Consider the following 12,358-nt stretch of genomic DNA (forward strand, 5'->3'; position numbering starts at 1 on the left):
GTGAGGAGTGTCATGGCCTGGCTGACTCATCTTTCTCTTGAACTCTTTGATTACACTCAAATGCTGACATTTCAAATACTTTCATCTTATGAACAACTGTCTTTTTTTTCTCAGTTTTATCAAACCTCTCCCCATTCAGATATTGAACTCAAGCCCACATTTCAGAAAGTGACTAATGCAGGCAGTTAGAAATAAAAGTCGTTATTTTTTCTGAGAGCGCTCAGCACTGTTTTCTCTCGAACGAGCAAACTCTTCCCTGTGGATTTGTGTGTGTAAGTCACTCGTCTGTCCGGCTCTCAGGCCGTGAATTACATGGACAGAAATACAAACACTGTGAAAGAAGAGATGAGAGTTGTTCACAGGAGTGTGGACAGACAAGCTCTCCCTCTTATACCTACAATTATTGTTAATCATCAAAGATTAGGAGTAGTGCATTACAGCATTTTAAAGGTCCCATGACATGGATTATTTTCTTTTGTTAAAAATGCTTTTGTTAATGTGTCCTGAGGTGTACTCATATTGTTAGTACGATTTTTACACTTTGCATTTTTATATCCTGATTTTATCCCTCTGTTTTGAATGCTCTGTTTGAAGGGGCGTGTCTGCTGCAAGACTCTGTTGTGATTGGCTGACATCTTTGCATTCGAAATGTGTATCACATGAGGAACCAATCTCTAAATACTTTTACATTTTTTAAATTTTTTTTTACTATTACAGCTGTTGAGATTAACGAATCGTGGAAGTGTTGATTATAGCATTATGTTTTAGATCTTTTCTCATCACATGAAAGGCTGCAGTGATGAGCATTGAGTAGACAGAGTCTGTTTATCGTGTGAATGCAGTGATCTTGTCATTGAAGCGTTTTCTCTCACAAATTGCTTTCATTAAAACTAACAGCAAACACAGTATCGACATGAATACTGTAAGAGCGGCAGTGGCTCAGTGGTTCATGTAGGTTGTCCAATCCCTGGCTCCAAGTGTCGAGGTGTCCTTGAGCAAGACACCTAACCCCAGCTGCTCCCGACGAGCTGATGGCGCCTTGAATGGCTGACACCGCAGTCGGTGTGTGAATGAGTGAGTGAATGGGTGAATGTGAGGCAACTTGTAAAAGCGCTTTGGATGGCCATGGGGTCTGTTCTCCGACGCTAAAGTGCCCTTGCAGTTCATTCCGCAATTTCTTCTTAGGGAAGGGATGTGCGACATGAAGATTTTTGATTGTGGATGGTAAAAATGCACGATCTGATTTTGAAGAAATAACGTAGTATTGTGCTGCAGAGCACGTTCTATCAGCAGCAGGTCTGGCACCGCAGAATTAATATATGGCGATCATAGACTGACTGCGACACACAGTACCGCAGCTCCCTACCGATCGCCAACCTCGCACTCTCTCTCGTGAGGCCAATAAAGAAGTGACAAAAACTGTAATTCATCGACTGGCCGCTTGAGGCTGGCTGCCAAACGGGAGTCAGTCCATAGACTCCGCATGTTAAACTGCTCAAATTTACAGTAGAAAAAAACATGTTTACAGCCTGGTGCAAAAAATTATTTTGTTCTAAATAGCTAATTTTGATATTTTTTTTAACTCATCAGTTTAAATTATATTAAGACTTAAAGTTCTGCATAATTAAGGGAGTGGCCATTTGAGTGACAGGTGGATTGCCGCTGCTGACACTGCCGTCGCGCTAGGTGGGCGTGGCTTCAGCAAGTAGCTCCTGCATTTTTGCCCATTTTTGATTGTCTGGGAGAGTCACGCGGTGATGCGCTGCCAAGATGGCGACGGCCCGCACTACACACTTTAGGCTTCAAAAACACACTTCAGGAGTCTACGGGTGACGTCACGGACACTACGTCCATGTTTTTATACAGTCTATGCTCCCTACACACAGGGTACACAGTTTGAGTAGGGCACCAACTCCCAGTTGAATAAAATAAACAAATAAAAAACTTTTGTTTTATATTCATATTAACATATACAGTATGTATACATATACGTAAATAAACATGTAAACATAATTATAAAAAAGCATTGCAAGGTGAAGACAGTAGACAGGCGAATCACATTCCTGCATCCGCGCTCGTTCTCATGTTTGCTGACTGCAAATGATCATAACTGATGGACAACTATGCCTGAGAAAAGACAGCAGTAGTCCGGCGCAGAGATAAGATGAATAAAAAAGCCCAAGATGAGGAACGTGCGTCACTTTTAGCTACTTTTATAATCCTGATCAACTTTTTTTGGATTTTGATAACATTAAGTTGATAACGTGTTTTAATGTCGGTGATAATATCACCACCGCATCTGCCTTAATATTCGATTACAGTTTCAATGTTCCATTTAATTCAAATATCTATTAATATTAACCTTTTTGCGATATAAATGCAAGCCTCTATAATTTCTTCAACAAAAACCTGTGGACATCACAACCGTTACAAAGACTAAACCTTGTTTTTATTGAAGTAAACATTTATTTTTTTCATTTCTGAATGCTTGAGACTATAAACTGTATTAGTAAAATCATTGCCATAGGCATCTGTCTAGCTTCAACTGTATTTTGTAAATCATACAATTTAATTACAATTTAGTTATTTACTTTTATATTTTATTAAAGTTCTATTTTGACCCATATAGTAGGTGATTTATCTATATTTTTTAATTCCATAATAATTTTTATTTTTTTTGGGGGGGGGGGGGGTGGGGGGGGTTGGCACAACAATACAGTTCTGCTTAGGGCTCCCTTCAGCCGGCAGCGGCCTGCATACATTAACATCCCCAGTGACCCTCTCACGAGACACTGCACTGCGCTCACAAAAGTACATTTTTGCATTTACTTTAAAGCCCTACTGGTTATTTAAAAGTTGTATTTGTGTGCTGTTCTGACGTGACGTCACATTCGAAGCATGCGCTCAAAAACTAAAAACCCTTCAAACAGTGCCTGATTACTGTCCTAAGTTATGTTTTGTGTTAATACTATCAAAACACACAAGGTTTAAGTACAGCCTCAGTTGGTTATGTCTAAAATGAAAGTAAACAACTGAAAGAAACAGATGCATGTCGGTATTTCAGATGTGTGCAGGTCTTAAAGGGACAGTACTGAACATGCTGTCGACTGTATTTAAAGGGACTTTGTATTTTTATCTTTGTACTATTTGTAATTTTTTTTTTAATAACAAAGATAAAATAATGACTAAAAATATTTATCTTCTCCCACTTTGGCCTAAATATCCACCATACGTTTTCATTTTTCATATTTTGTTACCTTAATATAAAAAGCTTTGTCTCTATTATAGGGATATTAGTTTGGCTGTAATGCTCAAACAGCTTGCAAAATAGAAAAACTAACATGACAATCAATCATGATGAAATCATTATATTTAAAAAATAAATAAATAAAGAATTTTTTTTCATGTCATGGGACCTTTACAGTATATTACAGTAGAATACAGATTTTAATTTGTAATACTATTTCCCAATGTGGCTATTTATTTTTTGTCTTATAAAATAAACACAATCCTTTTTTTCCCTGTACTTTATTAAATAAATGCATAAATGCTGCATTTCACATTCATATACAATTGCCTAGTTTAATAATTGTATTGCCGTTTCACAGATAGATAGATAGATAGATAGATAGATAGATAGATAGATAGATAGATAGATAGATAGATAGATAGATAGATAGATAGATAGATAGATAGACAGACTGAACATGTTTAATAAAGTAGAAACATCATATCAATATAAAAATAAAAATAAATGCATTTAGAAGGACAGCACCCTGTTCATTCAAATATTCATACAAACATACAAATTCTAAATATCACACTAAAGAAGAAAACAAAGACACAAACAAAAGGGAATCATGTCGTTCTCACTGAATGCTAACATCCTCACATCTCATGATCTATTGCTTTCACACAGAGATGTTGGGTTGACTGAGAGGACAAATGACCAACGGGCTCGAGTTGGTTCCGTCAGTGTTGGGATGAGGATTGAAGTACGGACGGATGGCTCCGTTAAACTTGCAGTGTGTGAACGAGTAAATATGTGACAGAGCCTCAATATCATAGAAGGAGACCAGAGCCTCCTCACAGTCCACAAACACTCCCAGCTTCCGGGGTTTGGAGGAGAGCTGAAGCTGGATCGGGGGGTCTTCAAAAGCTCCGTACATGTTTTGAGCACAGAGCGTGATGACCCAGTAACCCTCGCTGGGTTTGTAGGACACTCTGCCCCTCCGGTTCGCTGTATCGCTCACAACCCCCAGCTCCCAGCCCACTTTATTCCCCACCTCCACCACCCAGAAAGCTCTTCCCGAAGTGATGAGAGGTTTCCCCAGGACCCCTCCGACCAGGTCGAACCGCTGCGGGCCGCCCGGGATGTCGTGCCTTGCTCCGCTGTCATGCACCTCTTTACCGTCTTCAGACACCTTTAAGTGCGGATGCGCCGTTTCAGCGTCCAGAGTCACGTTTACTGCGCAAAGACCAGAGATTCTCAGTTACTGCATGTGTGAGATTCTGCAAAGAATGAGAGATCTGTAAACATGCAACGAGAAGAACTAGCTCAAAAACTGTTCTACACATACCTGAGAAGCTGTGAATCCTTCTAATTTCTGTAAATAAATAAATAAATAGTGAACAAATTAATAAATTCAATTTACAAGTATGAGACCATAATACACCTTGACACTGTTCACTTAATTGTTTTGAATGTGCATTTTAAAAGTATATTTTAAAACTGTACTTGCAGATAATATGATATTAATAGATTAAAAGGCTACTTAAGTGACTTAAAAAGAACTTGAAAAACAGTCATGTACACTTTTAAAATGTGACCTTTGCAATAATGTCACATTAAAATGTTTAACTTTAAAATGCATCTTGAAATTTCTAAATAAATTGCATTACAGTATATTTGTGTGTATCATAAATGCTTCAGGAAATTCAGCAGTACTTATTTCAAAGACAGTAAATGTAATTATGAGATTACATATGAAGATTTAAACACTATAAGTTCCACAAAATTACATTAAATATAAATGTAAACTGCAATGCATTTTAATTTAATCGCATTTAAAATGCAGTAAAGCATCTGAAAACAGCACTGCAAAAAAAAACAACTCGGCTCAAATTTTAATATTGACTGATCACATCTAGTTTTCAATTGGCCAAACTGAATTAATGTGAATTTAATTTTATGAATGTAATTAGGCCAACTGAAAAATTTAGGTGTAACCAGTCACAAACAAAATGAAGAGTTAGACAGGAGTTAAAAAATAAAAAAAACTTTTTTTTTTCTTTTTTTTTTTTTTTTACAGTGAGTGTAGTATGAGTTTAGATAAGTCTATACAAATGCTATTTCTGAGCAGCTGCATCACCACATTCAGATATAATCTCTCACCAGCAGTGCAGAGTTTCTTCAGATGTGTGTTAATCTCATCCATTAACTCTGCCTTTATGTTGCTCATTGTGCCAAAGTTTAAATCGGTCTCAATGGAAAGCGTCCAGTCATCTGAGAACTCAGCTGGCATGACCGGATAAGACTGAGAAAGGCCAAAACACACATTAAACATTTAGTAAATATAATATAAGTTTTACTTCAATTGTTAGTCAAGTTTGACTAACCTGGATGAAGAGGATGTCATCTTCCTCATTCTTGGTGCGATTCAAAGTCTCGATGGATTCCTTGTACTTAAGAATGTCTTTTTGTATTTGTTGGGTCTTCTCGTCCATCTCTTTCTTCAAACACCTCCTTCCTTCCTCCAGAGGAGCGAGCAGCACCTCCTCTTTGCTCCTCAGCGCCTCCATCAGTGCAGCAAACACCTGCTGTATCTCCTGCTGCTCCTTCTCTAGCCGAGCCTGTGAAGAGTGAACGTATGGTGGACAAAATTAAATGCATATTCTAGGTCTGGAAAACTCTAATAGGACTGACTGGCTTTACATCATTTCTTTGAGTCTGGGTCAGTGATGTTATTAAATCTAAATCTGAAGAAAAAATTATCTTTGAAAATTTGGTCAAGCCAAAATAAATTCAAATATAATATGAAAAATATGAAAATCGAAAATTTAATATATATATATATATATATATATATATATATATATATATATATATATATATATACTATGATTACATAAATGTGTCAGACTGTGTTGTTTGCTGAATGTGGCAGGGTTTGCATTGTAAATCAGCTCATTGTCTTTTCCTTCTCTTTTTTGGAAAGCTAGTTCCCTTTCAAGGGAACTTTGAACTGCATCCTCCAGGGGTCGCTATGGAAAACACCTCGTCGTGACCCATGTCTGAAGCATACAGTGAAAAAACACCAACTTGTTGGCCAGCTACAGCCTCTGATGTCACTACCAGCATGACTATAAACAGGCACCGGGAGAACACGTCATTGACTGTTCTGTTTGAAGCGTGCATCTGAAAGAACTGGTAAAAGCGATCTTTCTCTCTATATTATGGCGACTACTAGCAAGCGTTTAGACAATGTGTGCATTAGTGTCGCGTTATTCAGAAAAAAAGGCAGCCATCTGCTTCCCGCGGTTCGGGACCTTTCGCTGCTCAGTCACGGAGGAGAATGAGCTCGTGAGAATACAGGTGGATCTGTTTGAATGTTTTAAAGAGGAATTTTCCCTTTCACGCCATAATGGCGGCAGACGAGAGAGAGCCTCGGGAGGATGATGTTATATCTTTAACACTATCTGATACTAAGGTCAGTGCTCTGCTGGGTTTTTAACCAGGAAAAGCAGGAGATATTTGAGGATGGTGAAGAAGCTAAGGCTGAGCCTTCTCAAGTCTCCTGCCTTGCATATGTGGAGCTGTTAGAGGTTATGGATCGCGCCACGGCAAAGTTGGACTTGCCATGAAAATCGCTGGTGGTTATGTGTCTACTAATAAACTCTGTGAGTTTCCTTTGCAGTGCTCAGTTACAGTGTTTACTAAACACTCACCAGCACCAGCCATCCGGCTTCATGTTCCGGTATTAGGTGGCTGAGATCACAGGTTTCTGAGCGAGCCTCCTTGATCATCAGGCCTGGCACAGCACTGCAGGGAATTTCATGGATGTCCGGCCAGGTCACCCCGAGGGGTCTCCTGGCCGCTTAGTGGTGCTCTTGCATCTAGCGTGAAAGTGGAGGTGGCAGTTACAGAAGTCTTCTTGTATATGCTGCCTCGGGTGATGCTCCCCTTGCCCGAGATTTTTTAAATTGAGCTTGCCTCTCCCGTGTGATTCAGCACTTTGCGATGCTTAGGAACCTTTAGGTACACACGCTAAGCTTTATGTACTTTCTGGAAACCACATGGTGGTCAGTGTGAACGTGAAAGCTTTGCAGACTTTCTAAAATCCACATTAAGTGGTAAGTGTGCACGCAAGACTCTGCACACTTTCTGAAATCCTGTACGGTAAGAGTTACGCGCTCCGCTTCGTTCCCTTTCTTGAGATGATTAGACCTTGGTTCCTTGGGCTCCATTCAGCCAGTGTATATTTGTTTATACACTTCAAGCATCGCTTCCCTCAACATGAGGGGCTATTTGGGTGATTTTCGTGGCAGTTTAGCAATGCTCCCCTTTTTCCAAAAAGGGTCACCTATGAGCCTCTCATATGAGACTGAGTTCTCTGTTTTTTCCCCAGAGCGCTCCAGTATTGTTTCCATAGATCGAGTTGATGACTCTCAATCATACTGTTTTGAGATGCAACATTCCATCTATGAGCTGCTCTATCAGAGTGCCACGAGAGCCCCCTCCTTAGAACAGTATTTGAAAATCCATGCTATGGTAAGTGTGCAAGTCTTTGCACACTTTCTGTAATCTACACTGTGGTAAATTTGCACACTAGTATTCTAGGTTCTTTCTAAAATCCTATATGGTGAGGGCTTCGCGTGGTTGCTTCGTGCCTTTTCTTGAGTTGGTAAAAGCCCGTTCATCTTGCCGCCACTCCACCTATGTATCCTCGGATACCTATCTAAACAGGGTGTTGGTACTAGAGAACTGTTGAGACAGCTCTTTCAGCAAGCTAACGCATAAGCTAGCGGTAACCCCTGTGTGACAGGCAAGACAGGGTTCTTAGCCGTATCCCTTCTTTCCTAAAGGAATCTTTCCTAAATCCAAGCCTTCAGCTCTACCCTGGGCCGAGGCCCTAACAATTAAGTTGGGTATGTAGCTTAGGCCTTTGGCCATAAGGGGTACTGTCACAGACAGACGTCTAAACATCCCAGGGGTAACTCTCGTGGAAATGGTAGAGTTGGTACTTAGTGCTCCCTTCAAAGGGAATGTATCAGGTTATGAATGTAACCATAGTTCCCTTTGTAGGGAAGGAGACACTGCATCCTCTAGCTCCCTGCCATGCTTCAGACGCAAGCTTCAGACGAAGAAGTGAATGACGTGTTCTCCCGGTGCCTGTTTATAGTCGCGCCGGTAGTGACATCAGAGGCTGTCGCCGGCCAACTCGTTGATGTTTTTTCAATGTATGCTTCAGACACGGGTCACGATGAGGAGTTCCCCATAGCACCCCCTAGAGGACGCAGTGTCTCGTTCCATACTCAGGGAACCATAGTTACATTCGTAACCTGAGACGATATTTGCTATCACTTCATATTCATACATTTTCCAAACTGCTTGTCTAATTTTAATACATATTTGCATATTTTTTACCGCATGTACCTGGTATTTTGCAGCTGATTCCTTAAGCTCCTCAAGTTTTTCTTCCCTCTGATTGATCATCCTTTCCATCACTTCAATAGTGTTTTGCTGTATGGTCTGTACAAACACACACAGACACACACCAAGCTTTCTGAGTACACAATTCATATAAAATCAGAAAGTTACAGAATTTATATTTTAAATCAGTGTTATTAAAGTATTATGGATATAGCATTATAGTTTTTGCAAAAAAAAATTACATTGTTTTTTTTCTTTTTTTATTCTTTGGATAAAAGCATCTGACTAATTTAAATGCTGATGTTTTTTCACACTTAATAGAATTTGTATTTGTTCTTTTTATGAAACATTTGGAACACCTGCTCAGGTGAGAAAACTGATCTGTGTTGTTTCCCGACAGATGTGTGTTCCCACCTGTCTCCTGTCTCTCTCCATCTCCACAGGTATCACTTCTCCACCCGTCTTCACACACAAGGTGCAGATGCAGCGCTCGTAACGTCTGCTGTAGAGCTCCAGAGGTCTGCCGTGTGCATTGCATGCTCTCTGATCCAGCTTCTCTACAGGATTCACCAGCTTATGGCCCTTGAACCTCCCCATAGACTGGTGAGGCTTCAGGTGCTCATCGCAGAAGGAGAGCGAACAGATCAGACAGGACTTCACGGCTTTAAACGTGAGGTGTTCATCACAGACGTCACATGGAATTGCATCTCTTTCTCCACAGAAGAGGTCTAGGTTGGGGAGCTGAGTCTGGTGAAACTCTTGCAGCAGGGCTTCGATGGCTTCGTTGACAGAGGGTTTGATGGTCACGGGTTCCTGGCAGAGAGGACACTGCGGTTCTGACCTGCTGATGTGCTGGTCCAGACAGCCCTTGCAGAAGGTGTGTCCACAGCTGGTTGAGACCGGATCTGTCAGCAGGTTTTTGCAGATGGGGCACTGAAGGTGGCGAGAGATGTCCACGGGTGTAATCATTGTGCTTGTGTTGGTTGGTAAACTCAAGGATAGACCGAAGAGCTGCAGCAACATCAACAACAATAACAATAACTACAGCTGAAACAGCAATTATAGGCCAAGCACAAAAGAGGGAAAGTGAAGAGCTAATCAAACATGATAGAGAGCATCAGAACATGGTCCTGATTTGACATATCATGTGTCAGTGCAATAGGTAGAAATGTTACCAAGATGCTGCATGAAACACTGTGCAGCTCCATTATAAAAAAATGTCTATGAGTTATAGTAAAACAAATGATCACAAACACTCTAGAAGTATGTTTTTTTTTTTTTGAGATGATGCGAGATGACAGACAGCTAAATTTACAACTTTTGAAAAATGTTTACTGCTGGATTCTGTAGAATCCAATGAAATCAGATTTATTGGCTGCAAGCCAGCAGTGTCAGGGTTTACAAATAATGTGAGTTATGTAATCAGATTACTCTTTTTTTAACTACTAACGCAACTCATTATTTTTTAATTGTCAAGAAAATACCTGAGTTACTTTTTTAAAAATAAGTAACAAGAGTTACTTTGTTTTCCCATGCTGAGAGAAATTGGGAGTAAATTGTGTGCGCTGGGGGAACATAGTTTTAGAGTAAATCTCCACATTCATTTACTCATCACACTTGCACAAAAACAGATTCAGCATTCCTCAAAATGAATAAAAACTGTGAAAAGCAAATTCAGAATATGACACAAAACTGCCATAATTTAATATGTTAAATAGCACAGATATCTTATATGTATTCAATCCCAATTTAATAGGTAAGCAATGCCTATGCTGCTGACCTTTGATGATCTAATTCAGCCATACTAGTAAGCAAAAATGAATTTAAATAAACATAAGATGTATGTATATATATATATATATATATATATATATATATATATATATATATATATATATATATATATTTAACCCATCACCTTCAGCCTGAGGAAATTAAAGGGCTTTTAGATTTTCCAAAAATATAACTTATATAACCCCAGTCCAGATGACTAAAAGTAATGCAAAATAACATAGCACATTGTTGGATAAAAACTAAGCAATGCAATAAGTTATTTTTAGAGAGTAATGCAACACTGTAATGCATTACTTTTAAAAGTAACTTTCCCCGAAACTGCGAACCAGGATCCACCCTCACTTGTCTATGATATTCTGGTCTGTAGATCCGGTCGTTCAAGGGATTTATGTGGGTTATTGTCTGACAGGTAGGCTACATGAAAAAAAAAAAAATAAGAACAAAAAAAAAATTCTTACCGCAGCACCCATGGCATGAGAGGCTGAAAAAACAGCAAGACGAATCATAAAGATGCGTCTCAAAGACATTTGAAGCACACACAACAACCAGTACTTAACCCTTAAACCTCTGGTGGCATTAGTTCTGCTTTTTGACAATCAAATGAAACACAATATCATGTCAGACTAACATTTCCTTTTCATTTTGAGGAAGTAGAGGTTTTCTCTGCCCAGAAATAAACCTGACAGATGAATAATGGGTGTTCCATAATTTTTTGGCTTTAAATTAAAAAAAATCAACCTTTTATGATTTTGTAGTAATAATATATTTATTTCCCTTGTGTTATCCAACAATCTTATCTTGCTGTTTGCTTGTGTGATGAATTAGAAAAGTACGATTGGAGTAATCATTCCCTGATAACATACTGAAGTTTGATACTTTTTCATACAATAGTAAACACAACAGAATGAGCAATAGTAAGAGTGACCCTTGCCTTTGCAAACACCACGAATGATCAGGAGAGTCAGACTTACCTTGACGGGGAATCAGCTCTGGATTCTCTTTCATTTCTGCTTCTCTCTCCTCCTATTTATGTACAGTACAGTTTCGTTTCTTCACAATCTCTCTCCATTGCCATCAACTGTAATTCCAGGAAAAAGAAACCCCTCCTAGAGAGTTACAACACTCCAGTTTTAATTTGTTAATTTGCATCGTTTGCTCAGGGTGTGTGCATCACAGCTTTTGATATACAGTACATGCATTTAGTAAATCAGAAGCATCACATAACCAGCATCCAACATATTATTGACATTCTTTTTTGTCATCAACCTGACACTCCGCAAGTCCTCATTCACTTTTTTTACTTCACTGTTTTCTTTATTTTATAAAAGCACACAGTTACGTTGTTATCATGTGTGTATACAAATAAAAGTAGACAATTTACAGATTCGATTGATGTATAGCTCTAATCTGTATGATTAAAACTGACGGAGTAATTTAAGTTCCTTTGCTTTGGGCAAAATTATAAAGGTTGAGAACAACACAAGTGTTACAGCTGTGGTGTCAAACTAGACATGTTGCAACCTTTTTACCCATCCGTGACGTTTCAAAGCAGCTTTCCAGGACAATGTGCCTCAACAATTTAAATGCATGAAGTGAAAGTGAAACCTATGAGCATTTGAGCATTTCACCATGAAATCAAAGCTTCTGGGGAAAAAAAAACTAATATGAAGAATGTGAAACTGAGTGAGTGATGAAAATATATGTATGAGCCTTGACCACAAAACCAGTCATAAGGGTCTTTTTTATTGAAATTTATACATCATCTGAAAGGTTTGTTATGATCTGACAATATTTGGCTGAGGTACAACTATTTAATAAATCTGGAATCTGAGGGTGCAAAAACAAATCTAAATATTGAGAAAATCACCTTTAAAGTTGTCCAAATGAAGTTCTTAGCAATGAGCCAGAGCA

The 12,358-nt window shown here is 38.9% G+C and overlaps 1 protein-coding gene across 2 annotated transcripts; it reads right to left on the reverse strand.

Moving 5' to 3' along the window:
- Positions 1-3,542: 3,542 nt before the first annotated feature.
- On the reverse strand, positions 3,543-11,572 carry LOC132127530 (E3 ubiquitin-protein ligase TRIM21-like). Of its 2 annotated transcripts, none has more exons than XM_059539445.1 (7): positions 11,419-11,572; positions 9,068-9,664; positions 8,657-8,752; positions 5,620-5,853; positions 5,396-5,537; positions 4,581-4,607; positions 3,543-4,468 (listed from the first exon to the last, which is right to left on the reverse strand). In XM_059539445.1, the coding sequence occupies exons 2-7, from the start codon at positions 9,620-9,622 to the stop codon at positions 3,912-3,914; spliced, it is 1,611 nt and encodes a 536-aa protein (XP_059395428.1). In that variant the 5' UTR covers positions 9,623-9,664; positions 11,419-11,572; the 3' UTR covers positions 3,543-3,911. The 2 variants fall into 2 exon arrangements, with proteins under 2 accessions (XP_059395428.1, XP_059395422.1); XM_059539439.1 differs by lacking the exon at positions 11,419-11,572 and adding an exon at positions 10,906-11,050.
- Between the last annotated feature and the right edge of the window lie 786 nt (positions 11,573-12,358).

This window comes from Carassius carassius, chromosome 3, assembly GCF_963082965.1.
Source record: "Carassius carassius chromosome 3, fCarCar2.1, whole genome shotgun sequence".
Taxonomy (NCBI): Eukaryota; Metazoa; Chordata; class Actinopteri; order Cypriniformes; family Cyprinidae; genus Carassius; species Carassius carassius.

Coding starts and splice junctions, on each gene's coding strand:
- LOC132127530 (XM_059539439.1), bottom strand. CDS start 10,974: ATGTCTTTGAGACGCATCTTTATGATTCGTCTTGCTGTTTTTTCAGCC. Junction 5,854..8,656: donor AATCAGCTGCAAAATACCAG/GTACATGCGGTA, acceptor CACTCTTCACAG/GCTCGGCTAGAGAAGGAGCA. Junction 4,469..4,580: donor AAGGATTCACAGCTTCTCAG/GTATGTGTAGAA, acceptor GTCTTTGCGCAG/TAAACGTGACTCTGGACGCT.